General features: G+C 36.2%; 1 protein-coding gene across 13 annotated transcripts in view; it reads right to left on the bottom strand.

Annotated features, from left to right (window-relative positions):
* Positions 1-18,151, bottom strand: part of LTBP1 (latent transforming growth factor beta binding protein 1) — a 191,471-nt gene that overhangs the window by 60,031 nt on the left and 113,289 nt on the right. For 6 of the 13 annotated variants that reach the window (XM_051783021.1, XM_051783026.1, XM_051783025.1 and 3 more), the window contains 9 exons: positions 10,703-10,825; positions 9,008-9,175; positions 5,827-6,060; positions 4,923-4,945; positions 3,834-3,936; positions 3,141-3,239; positions 2,404-2,529; positions 1,145-1,270; positions 324-446 (listed from right to left, as the gene is read on the bottom strand). In XM_051783021.1, coding sequence (XP_051638981.1) covers positions 324-446; positions 1,145-1,270; positions 2,404-2,529; positions 3,141-3,239; positions 3,834-3,936; positions 4,923-4,945; positions 5,827-6,060; positions 9,008-9,175; positions 10,703-10,825 — 1,125 coding nt within the window. The remainder of the gene's footprint in view (positions 1-323; positions 447-1,144; positions 1,271-2,403; positions 2,530-3,140; positions 3,240-3,833; positions 3,937-4,922; positions 4,946-5,826; positions 6,061-9,007; positions 9,176-10,702; positions 10,826-18,151) is intronic. The other 7 variants (XM_051783023.1, XM_051783032.1, XM_051783027.1 and 4 more) reach the window with 6 other exon arrangements.

Here is an 18,151-nt window from a genome sequence, read left to right as displayed (position 1 = left end):
TCCATGGTGAGAGCCACTAACATAGCTGCCCCAAGATGGTTCTGTCTATAGTGGGGGAACTGCTTTGCATCATCTTAAATCTAAATAACAGGAATTGAATTGCAGTTCCAGACATCAAATAACAACAAAGATTGAAGAGTACCCACAAAGGCTTCTTGTTTAAGATTGTACCTCCTGAGAATTGTCCCTCTGTGTTAAGCCTCCATTGAACAGCAGGGAATGTTAATCATTCCAAACAGTAGTAATATTTGGCATTGTTTTTGTGCTCTCAATAAATGGCAATTTTACTTCACCATCACTCCTGGTGAAGAGCTCAAACCTACCTTCACATTCCCCTCTCCTGTTCATTTGGTATCCACTATCACAATATTCACATCTATATGAGCCAAGAGTGTTTATACAAAAGCCTTCTCCACAAGTATGAGGTCTTGAACATTCATCAAAATCTGCAGATGACAGAGAGAACAGAAACTGCTTCACCAGGAAATTACTGAATGCTTGTGTCTCTTCTAAACTCTGCTTTAATTAAACATTTAAGTAAGTTTGGCTTTTTGAAGCTCTTTGCAAGCCACAACCCCACAGTTGTTCTTACAGAGCAGTTCAGTCTGTACCTCACAGCTTGGAAACACAAAGAGAACGAGTCCAAGAAACAACCAGGCTATAGGAATGAGGACTATGAGCAGCCCTGTGGTTGCAAACACAATGTGTGTTGCTGTGTATATTGTGCCCAAGACAGTGCTAACCTGAGGATGACTACAGTCAATTCAGGTTGTTTGTGTTGCTTTGTGAAGTCCATGGATGTTTGCAGCCATATTTAAAAATATGGTTTGTCACAGCTGCTACTTATTGAAGGAGATTTTCCACAACAGAAAATATTTTACTAAATGGTAATTTTCCTAAACCAGGACGATACTAAACAAATTCTTGTTTTTCAACAACTAAACATTTTGAAAAGTAATAAGAGCTACTTAAGTGATTGAAGCTACTACCTCTCTTGGTGACAGTTAAAAACACTTGCAGGCATCAGTCCAGTACCAGTGGCACTGAGGTAAAAAAAACTGAAAAGGGGACTTTAGTGGGGTTTAGATAAACTTCTTGATTAATTTTTGTATTTTTATTTTCTATAAAGAAGACCAGTAATTACCAACACAGTCGGTTCCATCTTCACTGGCCATAAATCCAGCTTGGCAAATACATAGGAAACTTCCTTCTGTATTTTCACAGCGTCCAAGGGAACAGAGATGGGGTGCCTGATTGCACTCATTAATATCTACAAAAGAAATGAAAACATAAGACTGTAGAATAACATACTTAGTTGTGATTCTTTTTCTGCATTCTATGCCATGCATTTGAAAAGACCGACCTTGTAATTATTTTAACTACTTGAAAAAGTCTATGCTTTCCCTCAGAGATGCAAAAAAGATGCATTAAATAGTTTCGGTTGGAGAAGAATGCTCTTATTGGCTTGACTATAAGAATATTGCATTGGCCTGAAGAACGTGACATGATTACTGTTCAAATCACTACACTGTGTGCAACACAGTTCCAGTTTAATGTTCCAAGCCACAAGCATGGAACATTAAAACAATTTGGACGAAATAAAGGGATTGTAAGTTGTTATTTGGCTGTGTTGTGTAAATCACCTTTTAATACTGTATTTGCACCTGATGGCATGTGTTACAGCATGAAATTACTGAGCTTTGGTGGCATGAAAAGTTGATAGTATATCATCTGGCAACATGATATAATACACTTTTTCTGATCCAAGTTACAGACGAACCAGTATACTCTGAATAAAGAAAAGATACTGATACAGCTGCTTCCAGATCTGAAATGGTTCATGTAGAGCCTCTGTTCCAGAATTTACTAGCTTAGAAGGGGATGAAGACTCCACTTTTCAGATCTCCTATTGTGCTTCTTCAATGTTTATGATACACTTTCTCTTTTCAGCAGCAGGCTGAAAGGAATGACCTAACAAAATGCCTGGATTTAATCCAGCTGCAGAGCAGAGCTGATAGCTGGGTAGATCATTCTGAGAAATAGGCACCAATTAATTTTTTCTCCAAAGAGAAGTGTATTTCTTCCTAGCAGTCTGACATTTTAGATACCTGATATAAAGCTGAGAGGAGATGGTTTGCCTAATCAGTTTTTCTCTCATGTCACAATAGGAAAGGTTTTCATTCCATTTAATTAAATTCATGTTCATTTCTGAGCAGCTGGAAGGCTATATTAGAGAGTACCTGGCAAATTTTATTTGACATAAAAAACTAGTTTGAACTTTGGAAGCATTCAGTAGAGGAAGGAACTCCTGACTGCTCTGTAGATATTTGCCCTGACCAGATTCTACATCTCAAGCATTTCACAGCATGGTTATTTCAGATTTTTGAAAGCATCATTTCATACCAGAGCACTTTGTCTGCTGATCATTAAGTTTGTACCCCTCGTAGCAGATGCAAGTGTATCCCACAGGCAAATTAACACAGTGTCCTGCTCCACAGATATCAGGATTAACTGTACATTCGTTGATTTCTAAGCAAACAAAAAGAAGTCTCACGTTAAACTCTCCACATAGTTCAGTAAGTGCACAATATTCATGTCTTTTGGACATGACATATATGTCTTTTGACATATAGATGTACACAAGGCAACTAACACATCAGAAAAAGGAGAAGCACAAACATCAAAAGAACATTTAAAAATACATCTTACAGTAACTCCTCATCTGCTGTCTGTAGAATATGCTGATCTACATCCCATGAGGTCTACATCCTTTAATGAACATGATCATGTATATACTTCATGAACATATGTGCAGAATATCTAATGACCTGACTTGTATCCAAGAAGTATGTATTTACTTCTGGACTTCCCTTGCAGATCATGTAATCTGAGGTGGAACTATTAATTTTACCTTCTATGTGGGCACAAAAATGGCAGGTACATCCTGGGAGGGCCCAGTCCTGGCTCTATTGACAGTACCCTCATTGCTGTGCTGTTCTGTACTTTCTCTCAAGAGTATTCCTTTGTGTTCTACAGCCACATTCTCTTCACTACGGTAATTCAGCAATACCACAGAACAGAAGTGTCAGGAGCTCATTCACTTCTTAATTTATTTTAGTTCTAAAAAGGAAGTACAATACCTGTAACTTGAGTAGGTGCGATAACTTGACTTGCACTTGAAGTAGAGACTTCAGGAGCAACTTCAACAGGCAAAGGAGGGGATGTTTTCTCAATCACTACTGTGTGACATGGAATGGAAATCAATCACATCCAAGAAAACCACCTTAAAGCATTTGAAAACCCCCACCCCTAAAGAATTCACACATGATACTGAATGAGCCAGACATTATGGAGATTTTAATTTGTTTATTCTGCTTTGATCTGGAGTAGAAAAAAAACGGTATAATTTGGTTTCTCATCATTCTGCTGCTTGTGAAAAAAACCCCCGAGGTGCTAAAGAAAGCAAACATAGTCATAAAACTTTTGCAGCAAAAGTTAAGCATAAATCTATGAGGAGGCACCTAACTACAGTTTCCCCTTGAAAGGGGTATAAGGTTTCACCTCTGCTGACACTGAAATTCTCATGTACATAATCCAAGATATCACTTTTGCTTAAAATTTGTCTTTGTCACCTAACAAGTCACCTAGTCAATACCAACCTCTATTCCATTCTTCCCACTTCTTCTTCCATGATTTATTTTTTTTATAATGGAGAAATTGCTTCTGAAGCTTCAATCAATTTTTCATTAACCTCTATTACAATTGCTACTTCACCATTCTTTGAAGAACTGTAAGCACTCTCTCATACTGAAAGAAAAGTCAAAATAAGTTACCTGGAAACTGTGGATGTAGGTTAATTGTTGAAATTCCAGGAGAAAGCTGAGGCTGCCCAGGCTCTAGATAAGGCTGCTTTTCTTGATCAAGGGAAGTTAATTCCTGGAAGAATGATTAAAAAAATAACATTCTGAAAACATTCCCTTAATTCATCTATCATAACAATCTACAAACTCCTGGCTTGAGAAACTGCTAACATTCTCATGAGTGGCTTTTGAGAGCAGATCATTAATCACCACCAATTTAAACCTGAAAGAACTTCGAATACTCTGTTTATACAATAGCATACAATTTAACATTGATTTTATTTGAAGCAGCCATTTCACGGAGTTTCTTTGGCTTTGTCCCTCCATAATTCGCTCATTCTCTGGTCTTTATTCACTTAGAGTAGCATTTAATTGCAGTTCAGCACCACAGAAAAGTATACAATCACATCTAAGTCTCTGACCACTGTGAAAGGTTCTCTCTTATCTGTTGCACCAATCATCTTATTTTCATAGAAATGTTAGATGCTTGTAAATCTTTAGGAAAATAAATGAAGTACAGCTGCAGCTATTCACAACAAATCCCATTATCTTCAGCATAGAGAACCTGAAACCTCCAGAATGGAGGACTTAACACATATACACTCGCTCTTCTCCACTGAATACACAGGAACCCTAAAAAAACCAGCTTAGGCACTAATACAAGTCTCATAAGCAGTTCTCACAAATGCTTCTCAAAGCTTCACACTATTTCTCTCTGATTCATTTTCTCTAACTGTCAGTATCTGTGTCTTTTCTTCATATTGCCTGCATTTTTCATTATCCTCTTTAAAATACAGTCTCCAGAATGGGACAGAACAATATATACTAGACCCTCCACCAAATGCCTTTAAGATAGGTTAAAGTAATCTCTTTCCTGTACCTCACTACCTGCCTGTTGTATATAATAATAACATGAGCTCTTTTTGCCTCAGGGTTTGCACAGTAAGTCCACAGTGAGTTGTTTGTTCATCCCAAATCCTAAATCCTTTCAGAGTTATCCATATCATATCTTGTACACATGGTCTGCATTTTAATTCCTAGATAAATTACATCACGTTTTACCTGATCAGGAGCTGCAGTTGCCACTAAAACCAGAAAGAAAAAGGAAAATTAATCAGTTTTCACAAAAACATTTACTTATGTATTTTATCACATTTGAAGGTGGTTGTTGCCATCGCAAAAAAATTTCAGGCTCTAACTTCATTCCAACACAGTGCAAACTTGAAGTAATGTTCCTGAAGCAAGTGTACAAATTAACCTGAACCAGAATAAGATTCTACACACTGTCCAATACTTATTTACTCAGTATTCAGCTGCCTTGTAAGTTTCTCAATTGTTTACCCGTTTCCTTAGAAAACAATCTGACAAACTCACAGGTTATTAACTCACTGATTCAACTTTTTCAATTCCTTCAAAGGAATATCAACATCTGGAAATATTTCCAAGGTAAATTAATATAATAATGATATATAATTTATCATTAACAAATTTGCAAGGATTTATTGTAAAAAAAAATCAAGTTTTAAATTTTGCCTTTTCTTTAAGCAAGCAAGAATGGTTTGGAGTTCTTTTCCTTCACTAAAGTGACTTTTTTTTTCTGGGAAGGAGCAGTAGGAATTTCATATAAGTTCTTATTTTCCCTTGCAATTTGCCTTTTTTAATTTATCAATATATAATTTTATTTATAAATATTTTTTAAAAGTCTTGCAACATATATGTACTGTTCCTTATCATAAAAATTAATGAGATTAAAGCAGTCTCTCTCTTCATGGTGTTCTCAGCATCTTGTAGGACCTAAAATTTCAGAAGTAAATCATGTAATGCAATACACTCCACGACATGGAACGCTCTGCTGTGGGAAGTGATGCCTCTCTGTCCTGCACTGTATGCAGCTACTACTCAAAGAAACATACCATTGAAGACACATGCACAGAAACATAGAAAGACTAAATTTTCCCACTCTCACCTTCTTGCACAGCCATCTCAGTCTCACTTTTCTGTGAGAAGGTCAGTGCCTCCACTGGCTCTTCCTTTGCTGGGAGAGGTGGAGGAGAAGTACCTTTAGCAACAGGTTGAGTAATCGGGGTCTTGCCAATGACAGGTGGCTGTACTCTAACTGCTGGGTGATGATATAGCTTGTTTCTGTGAGGGCCAGAAACCGTATAACCCATTCCACCAGGGCAGATTTCCTTAAAAGCAGCTAGATTTGGGATGGGAAAATATTCCTTTTAGGAGTCTAAAAGTGCAATATGTTGACATAGTGGAAAATATAATGACTACCACTAATAAATTTCAACTCATATTGTATATACATTTTTACAAAAAACTACTTATAGACAAGCTATGCATTGCATGCTAATATGACTGAGCATTCTCCCAAAAGAATGTTCTGGCTGTTTTTTCTGGGAGGTTTCCACTCCAGTTTACCATCTTTCTTCAGTTATGCTTAATCTATCATTATATCATATTTTTTTGGTATTAATCCCCTTCAAACAATATATTCTTTCTGAGTATTAAATATGCAAATTGTCATTATCATCTTTATTGCATAAGGAATGAAGATCATTATTGCTATCATTCTCTTTTTTGCAGAAACCAAAGGAAAAAAGCTCATCACCCTTGTACTAGAGGAGCAGAAGACTATCAACCAGTAAAAACATTGATTCACAGGATCCCATCTGACTACATGAGAGGTCTCATACCAGCCCTGATCCAAATTCCACTGAATTGAAAAAGGCTGGATAAAAACAAGTTTGTGATCACAAAAAAGCCAAATCACCAGTGAAAGAGAGGGGAAATAATCTCATTTATGAAGCTGCTACAGAGAAAAGTAATGAAAGTCAGGCAGCAGCACCTGCTCTGATCTCTGCAGCTGCTCTACATAAATATCAGGGTTTGCAATCCTACTGGAAGATCAAAATGAAAAAGAAGTACAGGTCAGTCTTCCTCCCCACGAAAGATAATAGCTTTGCTCCTCTCAGGGACAGGGAGATCTTAAGGAGTCTTGAGGGGGCAGTGCTTCATTGTCCTTATTACTCTAGGTTAAGCCACATTTTATGGGATGAAATACTGAACATTTAGTCTTCCATGTGCCCAATGTGATTTCTTACAGCTTCGTAAGAGATGTGTGGAGTGGGGCATTGCTAAATTCACAAATTCTGCTTTGAACATATCAGGATTTTAAAATGAATTAGCATTTAAAATAAAACCACAAAGTACTACCTATAGGTACTCCACAGATGAATTCATTAAATTATACGTGAAATTGCAGTATGCAGTAATTGTATAATGGGTTCTCATAGTGTCTTAGTAATAGAAAACATGAAGGTTCAACGAACTGATTAAATTCAGTGGATCCAGAATGATGAAATATTTTTTTGTTGGGATAAGCTAATATCAAAACCTTCCACAAAAATGCCCAAATGAGGGTGGGAATTCTGGTCAAAGGAGGAAGACAGAGAAAATTTGATGTCTGTCCTTTCAGATGCATACTCAGGTTTTAGGTGAACTTGCCTCGGGTCATATTCTTTCAAATGCAAAATAGAAAAGTGAACCTTATTCTACCACAGCTCTGACAAGTGCTCTCAAAACCTGCCCATATACATCTGGTCTCAGTGTTTGTTTCTTTAGAAGATGATTTACTCTATAAGAATATTTTAGAAGCTATCAGGGAGTGAGATCATGACTTTTAAATTAACATGGGATGCTGCAGTAAATACATTACCCCATTCTGGAGTATCCCACTTTCACACATTTTTCATAGAAAACTCTGAAACATTATGAATTTAACCTGTTACAGAAAGGAACATGTTTTTAAATCATGAAAGTAATCATTAAATGGGAAAAGCTCATCAGAATTTTCTACTCACACATTTTCTCTCCGAAGTCTTTTCATTAAGGAAAAAAAAAATCACTGACACAACCAATTCCATATGATATTCAATGTATTTCTTGTGACTAGAGAGCAGTCAACAAAAGGATATATTCTCTGCTCCATAACATACATAATTGGGCAGGAAGCCTCATGCAATGTTGTCATATATGTAAAGCGCCTGCATTTAAATTGTGAGTCATCTCATGAGAATATATTTTTTCTCCATTAAAATCCATAGAAATATTATTTATCTGTAAGTGACTGGAGTTTTAAAATCCTGCTCAGTGATCTAGTGACCCAACGGTCATGCAGGAAACAGTGGCTTTAAAAATCAATTGAAATGTTCTAAAATGTTGGTCATTTTCATTTCTGTAAGTCCAGCTTAAAAAAAGTAGGGAATCTGCTGCTCTCATCACGTCTCTAATGCTAGCTGTGGATTTCCCAAAGCAGCTAGCTGTTTTTGACAATGTAAATCATTCTAAAATATTTCAAAGAAGTACATGACCTGTATCGTGGCAGTGACATCTGCAGCAGAAAATTCAAGTAAGCACAGTGGATTGCCATTACAAATACCTATGCTAAAAATACCGAAGACACTGGACATCATGTATATTGCAACAAGCAATTATGTTTTTAAAGAAGATTAATTTGATCATACATTTGGACAAAAAGATAAAATTAAATTAATATATACCAAAGAATCCATGGACATTTAAGTTTTAAGCAAAACTGGGGAATAGAAAGCACTTAAAAGCAGCAATCAGTATCTACAATATGTGGTATCTTAAACTATAAGCAGCCTAAATGAGGGTCGTGACCAAACAAGCTGGTATTTTCAGAATCCTTATATACTTTAAAAACAGCAGAACTCCAAGGGAACTGAGAATACAAATGAGCTTTATGTAACAAGTAAGGAATTGTTTAAGTGAAAGTTGATATGAAATGTTTAACTACAAGTTTTTATTGTTAAGAAGGCAACACCATCCTTAGCACAATTCTCAAAATGGATGGTAAAGACATGGAGGAAGGTGAGAGAGATACTACCATGTATATCCTACTAACTGTAATATAAACTACAACCCACGTTGTTCTGTAACCTAACTCTCAAAAGCCGCCATCCTTTCACCAGAGCCTTTAATAACTGAGGAGTATTAACTAGATTTTGGGTTTATTTCCCTATATCTATAATATATAGTGTGGAGGGTTTTTTAAAGCATGCATAACAAACGTAGGGTGGGGGGAAGAGTCTGTATTTTTAATAGGATGTTCTTACCTGTTCCTGGAAGTGGACACTTCTCACAGTGTGGGCCCCAGGCTTTGCCGACGCTGCAACAGCAAAGCTGCTTGCTGAGCTGAACAGAAAGAGGATGCATGCATTGCTTTCCTGCACTGACAAACCGGTAGCAGGGTCCTTTCTCTTCAGCAACTACAGGATTATCAGCTGCAATGAAAGTGAAAGAGAGGATGCTACTATTCAGGCAAAAAGAAAAATAGAGAAACACCATGAGATTTCCAACACCGGTTAAATGGATTAATATTACTGTCTGCAGAAGTTTTACTTCAAACACCTATCTCAAACAAGAATCACAACACACACACACAAAAAATCTTATTTTGCATCAAACACTCCTGAATTCAAACTCATCCTAGACCAAGGATAAGTATTTTAAAGAAAAAAAAATAATTCCCAAGTTGCCATGCTGCCACAATAGAGTTAGAATCGGCTATCTCACTTGTCCACAAGTCCAGTTGCTGTAGCTCAACCATTGGCATTACACAGTTGTGTCAAGCTACATACCCACTAGAACATTCATCCAGAAGTAGGTTATGTCAGTGAGACTGCAAAAGCATTAAGTATCATACATGACACTTTTTTTATAAAAGAGACAATTACATATTTACATTTTGTTACACTTAGTTTTAATGTGGAAGAGCCAAAGGCCAAAAGCTATGACTAGTATGAGAAAGCTAAGACCCATCCAGCTTTCTAATTTATGCATCCAAATTAACATATGGTTAACAGTTTTGGGTAATTTGTTCACTTAAAAATACAAAGACTACCTGATTTTCAACATGACACATAAAAGCAAAAGCAAAAACTAACAACCAACTCCTTTTTTTCTGGTGTTCAACTGAAAAGTGATATGAAGTTCTCCAAACTGCTATGAAACATTCTTAGTAATTGAGTGTCATTAACTAGTAGCATTGGATAATTATGCTGGGAAAAAAAAAAAAAGGAAAGAATTCACCTGTATCTCAAGACCATATTTTATAAATATGAAGACAACTCAGAGAAGGAGCTTAGGAGATTAGCTATTTTTCACTTGTACATATTCTTTGCAGAAAACGTAAAGTGAAAAATTTTAATTTTTCACTACACCATCTTTTCTTCTCACAGAGGTAGCTGATCTCAAAGTAAAAGCTGACGAGTACAGGCAAATATTTGCATTCATGCTGTTCATAACTTTTTCCTAATTCTTTCTTAATTTTTAATCCTTTTTAATGAGAAGGAAAATGTGCCAAATATCAACCTGGGCTAAATGTTTAGTAATGGAAACTACTCAGATCAAAGCTGCAGAGGTGGAAGAGGGGAGAGCAGGACACAAAGATGATTTTGGCTGGGGAAGTAGCAGAGATGGGAGGAAAAAAATATGTGGGAAGGAGAACTCCAAACTACTGAGAAAGACTGAATGTATGAGGAGGCTGGATGTGGCCTTGAAGGTTTTTTGTGACAAGCCAGGGAAACATAGCAAAGGTCTTGGGCAGCCACTAGTGGAAACCAACGTTTCCAGGACAAGAGACAGAAAAGAGGCATGAGCACTGAGACTGACTACGTAAAGTGAATAAACTGAGAAGATGAGGTGGGGACAGCAAATAAAAGGTGACAGATTAGAAGAGTTAGGCCTGGTCAAATAAATCTTCATCTAAAATGCAACTAAGTATCTGTTAGCTTAGCACCATTACTTACGTATGCATCTTGAGAGGGTAGGATCTGGCACAAATCCCATTTTGCAGGTACATCTATAACTGCCCATGGTATTCAAGCACTCACCATTAGGGCATACTCCCTGTAGCTGACACTCATTGATATCTGTGGGAAAATTGAAAATAATCAGATGCTGAAACATGTATTAATACTTCTCTTTAGTTACCTTTTTTAAAAAAATAAGTGTAGGAGGACTGTTACAAGTTAACACTCTAATCAACACTTTTTCCCATACTGACATTTGATTTATAACCTTTTAAAACACTGCTGAGAACATAACAGAAACAAAATTACATTTATACATCATTCTTGAATACTTTGAATTAAAAAAAACAAATACACTTTGGCTGGCTTATCAACCCCTCTTTTCCTGACTAGATGATTGCTTGTGCAGCCAAACACAGCTCACAAGAATGTTCACAGAGACAAATTTAAAGCGATGTAGTATATATTTTATGCAGGGTGGAACATTGCTTAATACATTTACTGCAGTATTTGTATTCAACATTGTTCAAAAGTTCATCGTGCTGGAAGAAGCACAGCGCAAAAGTATCGTCTCTAGTCTAAAGAGCTTACTGTCTTGATAACAAGAATATGCTTCAGGAAGCACAGAACACATGTGACATGAAAAAACATGTATCTGTGGGAACACAACTTTGCAACAACTGACACTACTTTGATAAAGCTTGCTGTTATGAGGCCACCCACACAAGTGTCCCTTTCAGGGTCTCACTGAATCATTCTCCCATGACACAAGCATTGGACCTCAAGCCTGTATCATACTTGGGGTTGCATCTGTAATTCACTTACTCTTAGAACAGGACCTGCCTGACAATCATCTGGATACCATCTCTAACTAAGTCAGCCAGGATTTTGTTTCAGGGGAGAGCAACAACATAGCTCGGACTCATAAACAAAACCTTAAAATAATAATAAAAATAAAAATAAAAGCCCATCTAATCCATAATTACCTCTATCATAAATTTCCATGTCTCCTCTTGCAGAAAAATTGAGAGAGTACATTGAAATACACCTACTTAAAAATGTTTATGTGTATTATTTTTACACAAGACTTCCCTCCCTATCCTTAAGGCTAGGAAAAAATGCCTAATTTGCTGGGCAAACCTCAAGTGGAAGTCAGATATTCCTGCTAGCTCCTTGAAAATCAGGTATCAGTGATCATTTTATCTAAAATATACAATATTTATTATCTTTCCTCTTGGCTCTTATAAAACCATCACCATTTTATTTCACCTTGTTGTATACGGCTGCCTAATGCAACACAATCAATGAGGGTAAGAAGTGGAATATACAAAATATGACAGATGTGCTGGAGTTTGCTTTTGGAAACCTATAGAAAGAACGTTTTTTCTTAATTTTTCTCCACAAGTTTGGCTACTTGTCCCACTACACAGGAGTGCACAGTACAGCAGACACTAGCAGTTATTATACCAGCTGCATTTTTTTCCAAATACTTAGTGTTCAGCTTATCCCTCAGCTCTTCCAGTGCTATACCTAATATAGTATCTTGACACCACCTGGATAAACTTCTCTTCTATGCACTTAGCTATGTGTGACAGAGCGATAATTTATATACTACAACTTAGGACGAAATGTGATGGAAACCACATGAATTACAAAGGATCAGCTTTGCCTCAAAGGAATTTTCAAGTGAAATTCCCAGACTACATGACTTTCTAACCTCAGAGGGAGTGGATTATTAAAAAAGGAGAATGGTATAAGAAAAGAGCACAAAAAACATCTGAAATATTCTCCTACAGCAGCCTATCTTTTGTCTCATCCAACCTTTGAGCAGGATTATATCCCATTTAAGCACAGGAGTATCTTATTTAAAGACTACACTAATACAGAATATTTATTAAGCTAGACTTTTTCTGATGCACTTGAAATTTTTTCTTGAAGTTTCTTCCGTTTCTCAGTCAGACTAGGTTCTTCCTTTTGTCTTGAAATCTCAGAATATGATTGAAGGCATCTACAAAGTTCCAGTTGATCCCAAAAGGAAGATCACAATTTTTCCAATACCATTATAATTTGTGAGTATAACAAGGAATGAACTTAAATCTTAATAGTTAGCAAACTACAGATATTATTGAAATATCCCTAAATAGAAACACACTGATGCTGCTGTAAAGTTGTCAGGAGGAAAGGAAGTATTACTAACCCTCTACTTTCAAAAATCAGGCACAACAAAGACCTGATGAAAGAGAAGACTGTGAAATACCTAGAAGCTAATACAAAGCAAATACTGGAACACTCAAGAACCCCCTACTGAATTTTTCACCCATGGATGATTTGGTCCTCAAATGCTAAACCATAAAACAATTCTACTTGCTTTGATGAGCACTGTCTCTGTTGTCGGAAATAAGTCAGAGGAAGAGACTGTATCCTTGTATCCTTTACTTTGAATACAGGAAATTTTGATATCTGGGTTCATTGAAAAATAAAAATCCTCAACAAAACTACACAAATACAAAATTATATACACACAGGCAAAAAGTACATAAAGATTTTGGAGGAAGAGAAAAAACATGGGAGAAATTGGTACATATAATGAAAAGAATTGCTTTGCTTCCTACACTGTAATAACCAGACATTTTTAAACAACTTTTTCCCTTTCCAAATTCAAAGTGTACATTTTTATTTACAGGAAAATTAACCTATACTAATGGGAAAAAATGGCAGATATCTCCCAGGTGACATATGTAACATATCACTTTTTTGGTCACTTTTTCTGGAATATAAATCCATATAGAATTAGCAGAAATTCTTTGTAGAGTGAAAACAGGATTTAAGTTTTTAATCAGCATAGAAGACAACTTATTTTAAATAATGTAAATTTGACTTGGATTTTATAGCTCTAATTTTCAAGGAAAGACTAAATCTCATTTGTTAACCATTAAAATACATTGCTCGTTGAATATATGTGATCATGAAAAATCTGGCACTTTCCCATTCTAGCTAGGAGAATAATTCTACCATTCTACGTGTATTTAAGCAAGGTAAGTAATTATATAGAATAGTATAAGTGCATTTATATTTTTAATGTTTAAAATTATTGATGATGCACTTATTAGATGATAATTTTACTCTGTTTGAATCCACCTTAATTTTAAGGAATGTTAAAAATCTATATATGGATAAACTTTAATATTTGAATACTAAAAGTATATAGGCATGCTAAAAACAGAAAGCAAAATCCTGCAAAAACACAGATATATTTTATGTTTGTAGAACTATGTCTGTTGTTGTAATTCTCAACCAGTTGTTCAACTTCGAATAACTTAGCTACTGAACTGAAATCCATATACATACAAATATATTTACAGTGAAACATTAGGAGGTACAAAATTCTAGTTACAGATTAAAGACTTCAACTAGTTGAATAATCTTGAATACCTACTAGATAAACTGTGGTATTTGGATTTTATAATGATTTTTTTTAACATAGCTTAAACTGTAATTGTGAACTTTTGGGTAAATTTAATTTGAATATAATCTAAACAGAAATTATGCATGTTTTTACAGATCTGAACTGTATTTCATGTCATTGCTGAGGAAAACTGGCACGGGAACATAGGAGACACACTTGGTGAGACTGGAAGAATCTTTTTCTAGAGTTTTGCCTACTAATAGTGAAGGTTTCGTGGCATTATTTATTGAAGTGGCTGATTTGCGGGTAAATGGGATCTTCCTATAATTCATGAATACACAGGCATCTTTCTTTCCAAATGATTCAATTATTTTGCAGGAAATATTCACAGATGCTGTCATTATTGCCTCTGTATTTAATCTCTTTGCAGACAAACTGAGTTTGTACGTCTAGTACTTAAAAATACAACACGCAATCCACATGTGCTCTGTTATTGCTATTTAATGTGGGCGCCACTATATTTAAGTTCCAGCTCATGTGTAAATAGCTAAATACCAGTGAACATTCCTTTCAGAGTCCCCGATACAGATATTCCTCTTTCTAAATTTGTGCACTTTTTAAAGTTAACTTCATTGTGCATGTTCTGATGCCTCAGCATAACTTAATTATAGTGTATTTTAACGCCTCTTTTCCAAGTCACATCTTCTTAATGAGCTCATAGAATTACTGAGCTGATGCTCTATGCTGAATTACACAAGCCTATCTAGGGATTCCTCAGAAACAAGCCATAAAAAATCCCAACCCCTCACATTTTCAAAAGAAACAAATGTATATGTAAGAATAGTGGTTATTTAACAACTTGGGTGGAAAAAAAATCCCTTCCAGATTTACTACCTACTTCACTTCATTTCAGACTGTGGTAAAAGGCCACCTATCCAAAACGTTTGCTACCGCTTGCCAGCCTGCCCAGCTATGCAAATTGCACTGGAATCAACTTGTTCAGGCAGCTGGAAAAGAAATCTGATTCAAGATTAACAGATTTTTTTTCTTTTCAGCCCTCTATTTCTTGTATATGGACATAAAATATAAGTATAGGAATGAGAATTCATTTGTTCCATTGTACTAACTAGAGAAAAACATCTGAATAATCTTTTGTTGTGCCGAAGTATGAACTGATGACACTCTTGAGAAGTGATTTGATTAAACACCTTCATATACACAGAGAAAATACTATGGGGCTATGTAGCAGTACTATAAAACCATACACACATAAATAAAGCTTTCCAAAGACCAATTCAATATTGACTTTCAGTTTTTGAGAAAAGCAGAATAATGAAGTTTCCTCAGTAAAAAGCCTCTGCGTTAGTGAGACAGAAAAAAAAGAGCTTAAGCAAGGAGATATTCCACACAGCACTTTGCATGGCTACGCAATAAATTCTCATGCTAGGCATCATTATTTATAAAGAACTAATAAATAAAGCATTGATTTTGTAATAGTTGATGTCTGATAATGGGAATGACTTGACCTTTCTCAATGGTAATAAATGAGTATAAACCCGCTGGCATGAAAGAAGCATTGTCATTCTGCACTGACTGCCAGCCTGACCCTTTGCTGTTATTCTTCTATATTATACATGCCAAACACATGGAACTGTTCCATGGCATACTGTGCTCCTCGGTTTGGTAGTCCATCTCCACAAAAGTTTGACTCATATTTTCAGTCTGTGGTAATGGCAGGGGAAGCCACAAGCCATCCCAGCAGCCCTGTTGGTTGACTCTGCTCTCATGAGTTCATCCAAATTCACAGAAGCGTTGCCATAACCAAGGTCTTGACAGTGATGCTGCAGCACTGTACAGATGAGTCTGCTGTGTCTCAGCTCCTCCTATATTCTTTTCTAAGCACACAGCTTGATATATGGTGAGGTCAGCCACCACACTCCCCTCCAGAGCCACCACAGTGCTCCCAGCTTCAAATAACCCAGGTGCTGTAACCAAACTGCTGCTAATCTATCCCACAATCTTTCCCACTAAGAAGAACTTAAAACGGTCTCTCTTAACAAGAACAGTTAGTGTTTGATACCTTCCCACACATTTTTATAGGTCTTCTGGGTGTCAGGTCAGCCTGCTCTCAGAAAATGAAATGTGTTAATGACTCACTGCCACTGAATTTCCTGGGGAAAAAAGCAAGCTAAAACAACTATTTCCTAACTGAATGCTTGTCTGCTCATGTGGAGAGCGTGACTTTGAACACAGTAATATCCATGGACTTTAAAAAAAACCCCAAAAAACAACAAACCCCCCCCTCCAAAACCAAACTGAAGTGAAGGAGGAAGATGAGAGCAATGTAAGATGTTCATTTAAACAAGTAAGCTTCACAGCCTACTGCTCTTCTACACATTGACAGGCCAAGACAATGCGAAGAGCTTGATGCCAACTACAGCCAAGCAAAGTGTTGCAGAAGCACTTGTTGATCAGCAAAGAATTTTTTGCTACAGAGCACCCTACGAAAGCTGATGGTTGGCATATCAGCTCTGTAGTGTTTCCTTTTGGCAGCTTCCAGCTGTAAGACTATTTAGGAAGAGAAGTTCACTATGTTTTGGCTGTGTTAACCATTATAACAGCTCTTCAGACCACCCAGGCCCAGCTGGACTAATGCAGAAACACTAAGGTGGTGTAAAACTGTCTTCTCTGCCTTCAGCCTTGTAGGTCATTTGGACACATGGAGTAAGTCCCTTTTTGAAGAGTGAGCGATGCCCATATTTGGTCACAGACATACAAGAATTTGAAACATTTCTATAAAATTAAATCCGTTCTTTCATTTCCAGGCATAGCACATTGAATTTATGCTCATCAAAATCATCACAGCTTGGAGCATTAAGTATTATCTTAAAATTCTAGAACTGAACATACAAGTTTATTAATGTGTTTTGGTCAAAGCTGAAATCTTCTGACTTTACATTATTTATACGTATCTATTCATTTTAAAGAAAACATTTTTACTCAAGAAAAACAGTCTACAAATTCAGAAAAGTCAGGGGTCACAGCAAGAATTTCGAACAATGCAAATGCAAACAAAAACAGTCTGTAATTTGTTTTTTGAAAGAAACTATTGCTACCGTTCACGTAAATAATGTGGTGAATTTTGTTTTCTGGAGCACTAGTAACTTTGAAATGGTAAATTCCACTATCAAAATTGGACCAGGGTTTGAGTTTATAACTATTTTATGTTGAAGTAAACAAAATGCATTTGAAATTTTCATAAATAAGGCTGAAGAACGCTAAGAAGTGATTTAGTATTAATTAAAAAAATATGTCTTTTGAAAGAATAGATCTCACTTGTATCATTGAGTTTTCTGTGTTACAAATTTGAGGTGATTTTTGATTACATGAATAAATTCAACTCAAAAGACAATGAACATTTCAGATTTTCAAAGTCACATTACATGCACTAAAAGAAGAAAACAATGTTTAATTTCACAATTTTTAAGAAAACATATGACAAGGTATAAAAAGTAAATATGCAACAGCTTTCAGCTAGGACTGTCATGATATCCAGAAGGTTCTTATGAATTTTGGACCAAGAATGGGAAGTTGTAGAAGCAGGAACTTCTAGTCAAACCACCACAGCCTTGGTAGCTTCACTGAAATATTCAGAATAAACCTGTGGCTACAAAGTACTGCAGCCCGTCTCACCCCCTCTGTCTCAAGTGTCTGGTGCCAAAGGACACAAGCAATCTCAACAGTTTGAGACAGTGATTCCAGCCCTGAGCACTGTGGAAAGGTAAATTTCTGAAGGGGACTTCTGCATTTAGCTCCGAAATTCAGTCTCTACGTTTATCAAAAACCAATCAACTTTGGTTAAATTACTAAGCAATAAAACTGAACAGAAAATAGTAGTCTCCTTACGATGTAAAGTGAGCAAGTTGCTTTTTAATAAGACCCACGCACATTTAAGACACTTTGCTGCATTTAAGCAAAGCAAGTCTTCTAGATCAATTATATACTAATTTGCCACAGTACTGGGCAACTTCTTAATTAAA

The sequence above is a fragment of the Manacus candei genome, unplaced genomic scaffold (assembly GCF_025592945.1).
Source record: "Manacus candei isolate 608988 ecotype Guabito, Panama unplaced genomic scaffold, ASM2559294v1 h1tg000017l, whole genome shotgun sequence".
NCBI classification, from domain to species: domain Eukaryota; kingdom Metazoa; phylum Chordata; class Aves; order Passeriformes; family Pipridae; genus Manacus; species Manacus candei.
The sequence above is the reverse complement of the archived record's forward strand: the minus strand, read 5'-3'. Positions and strand labels throughout refer to the sequence as shown.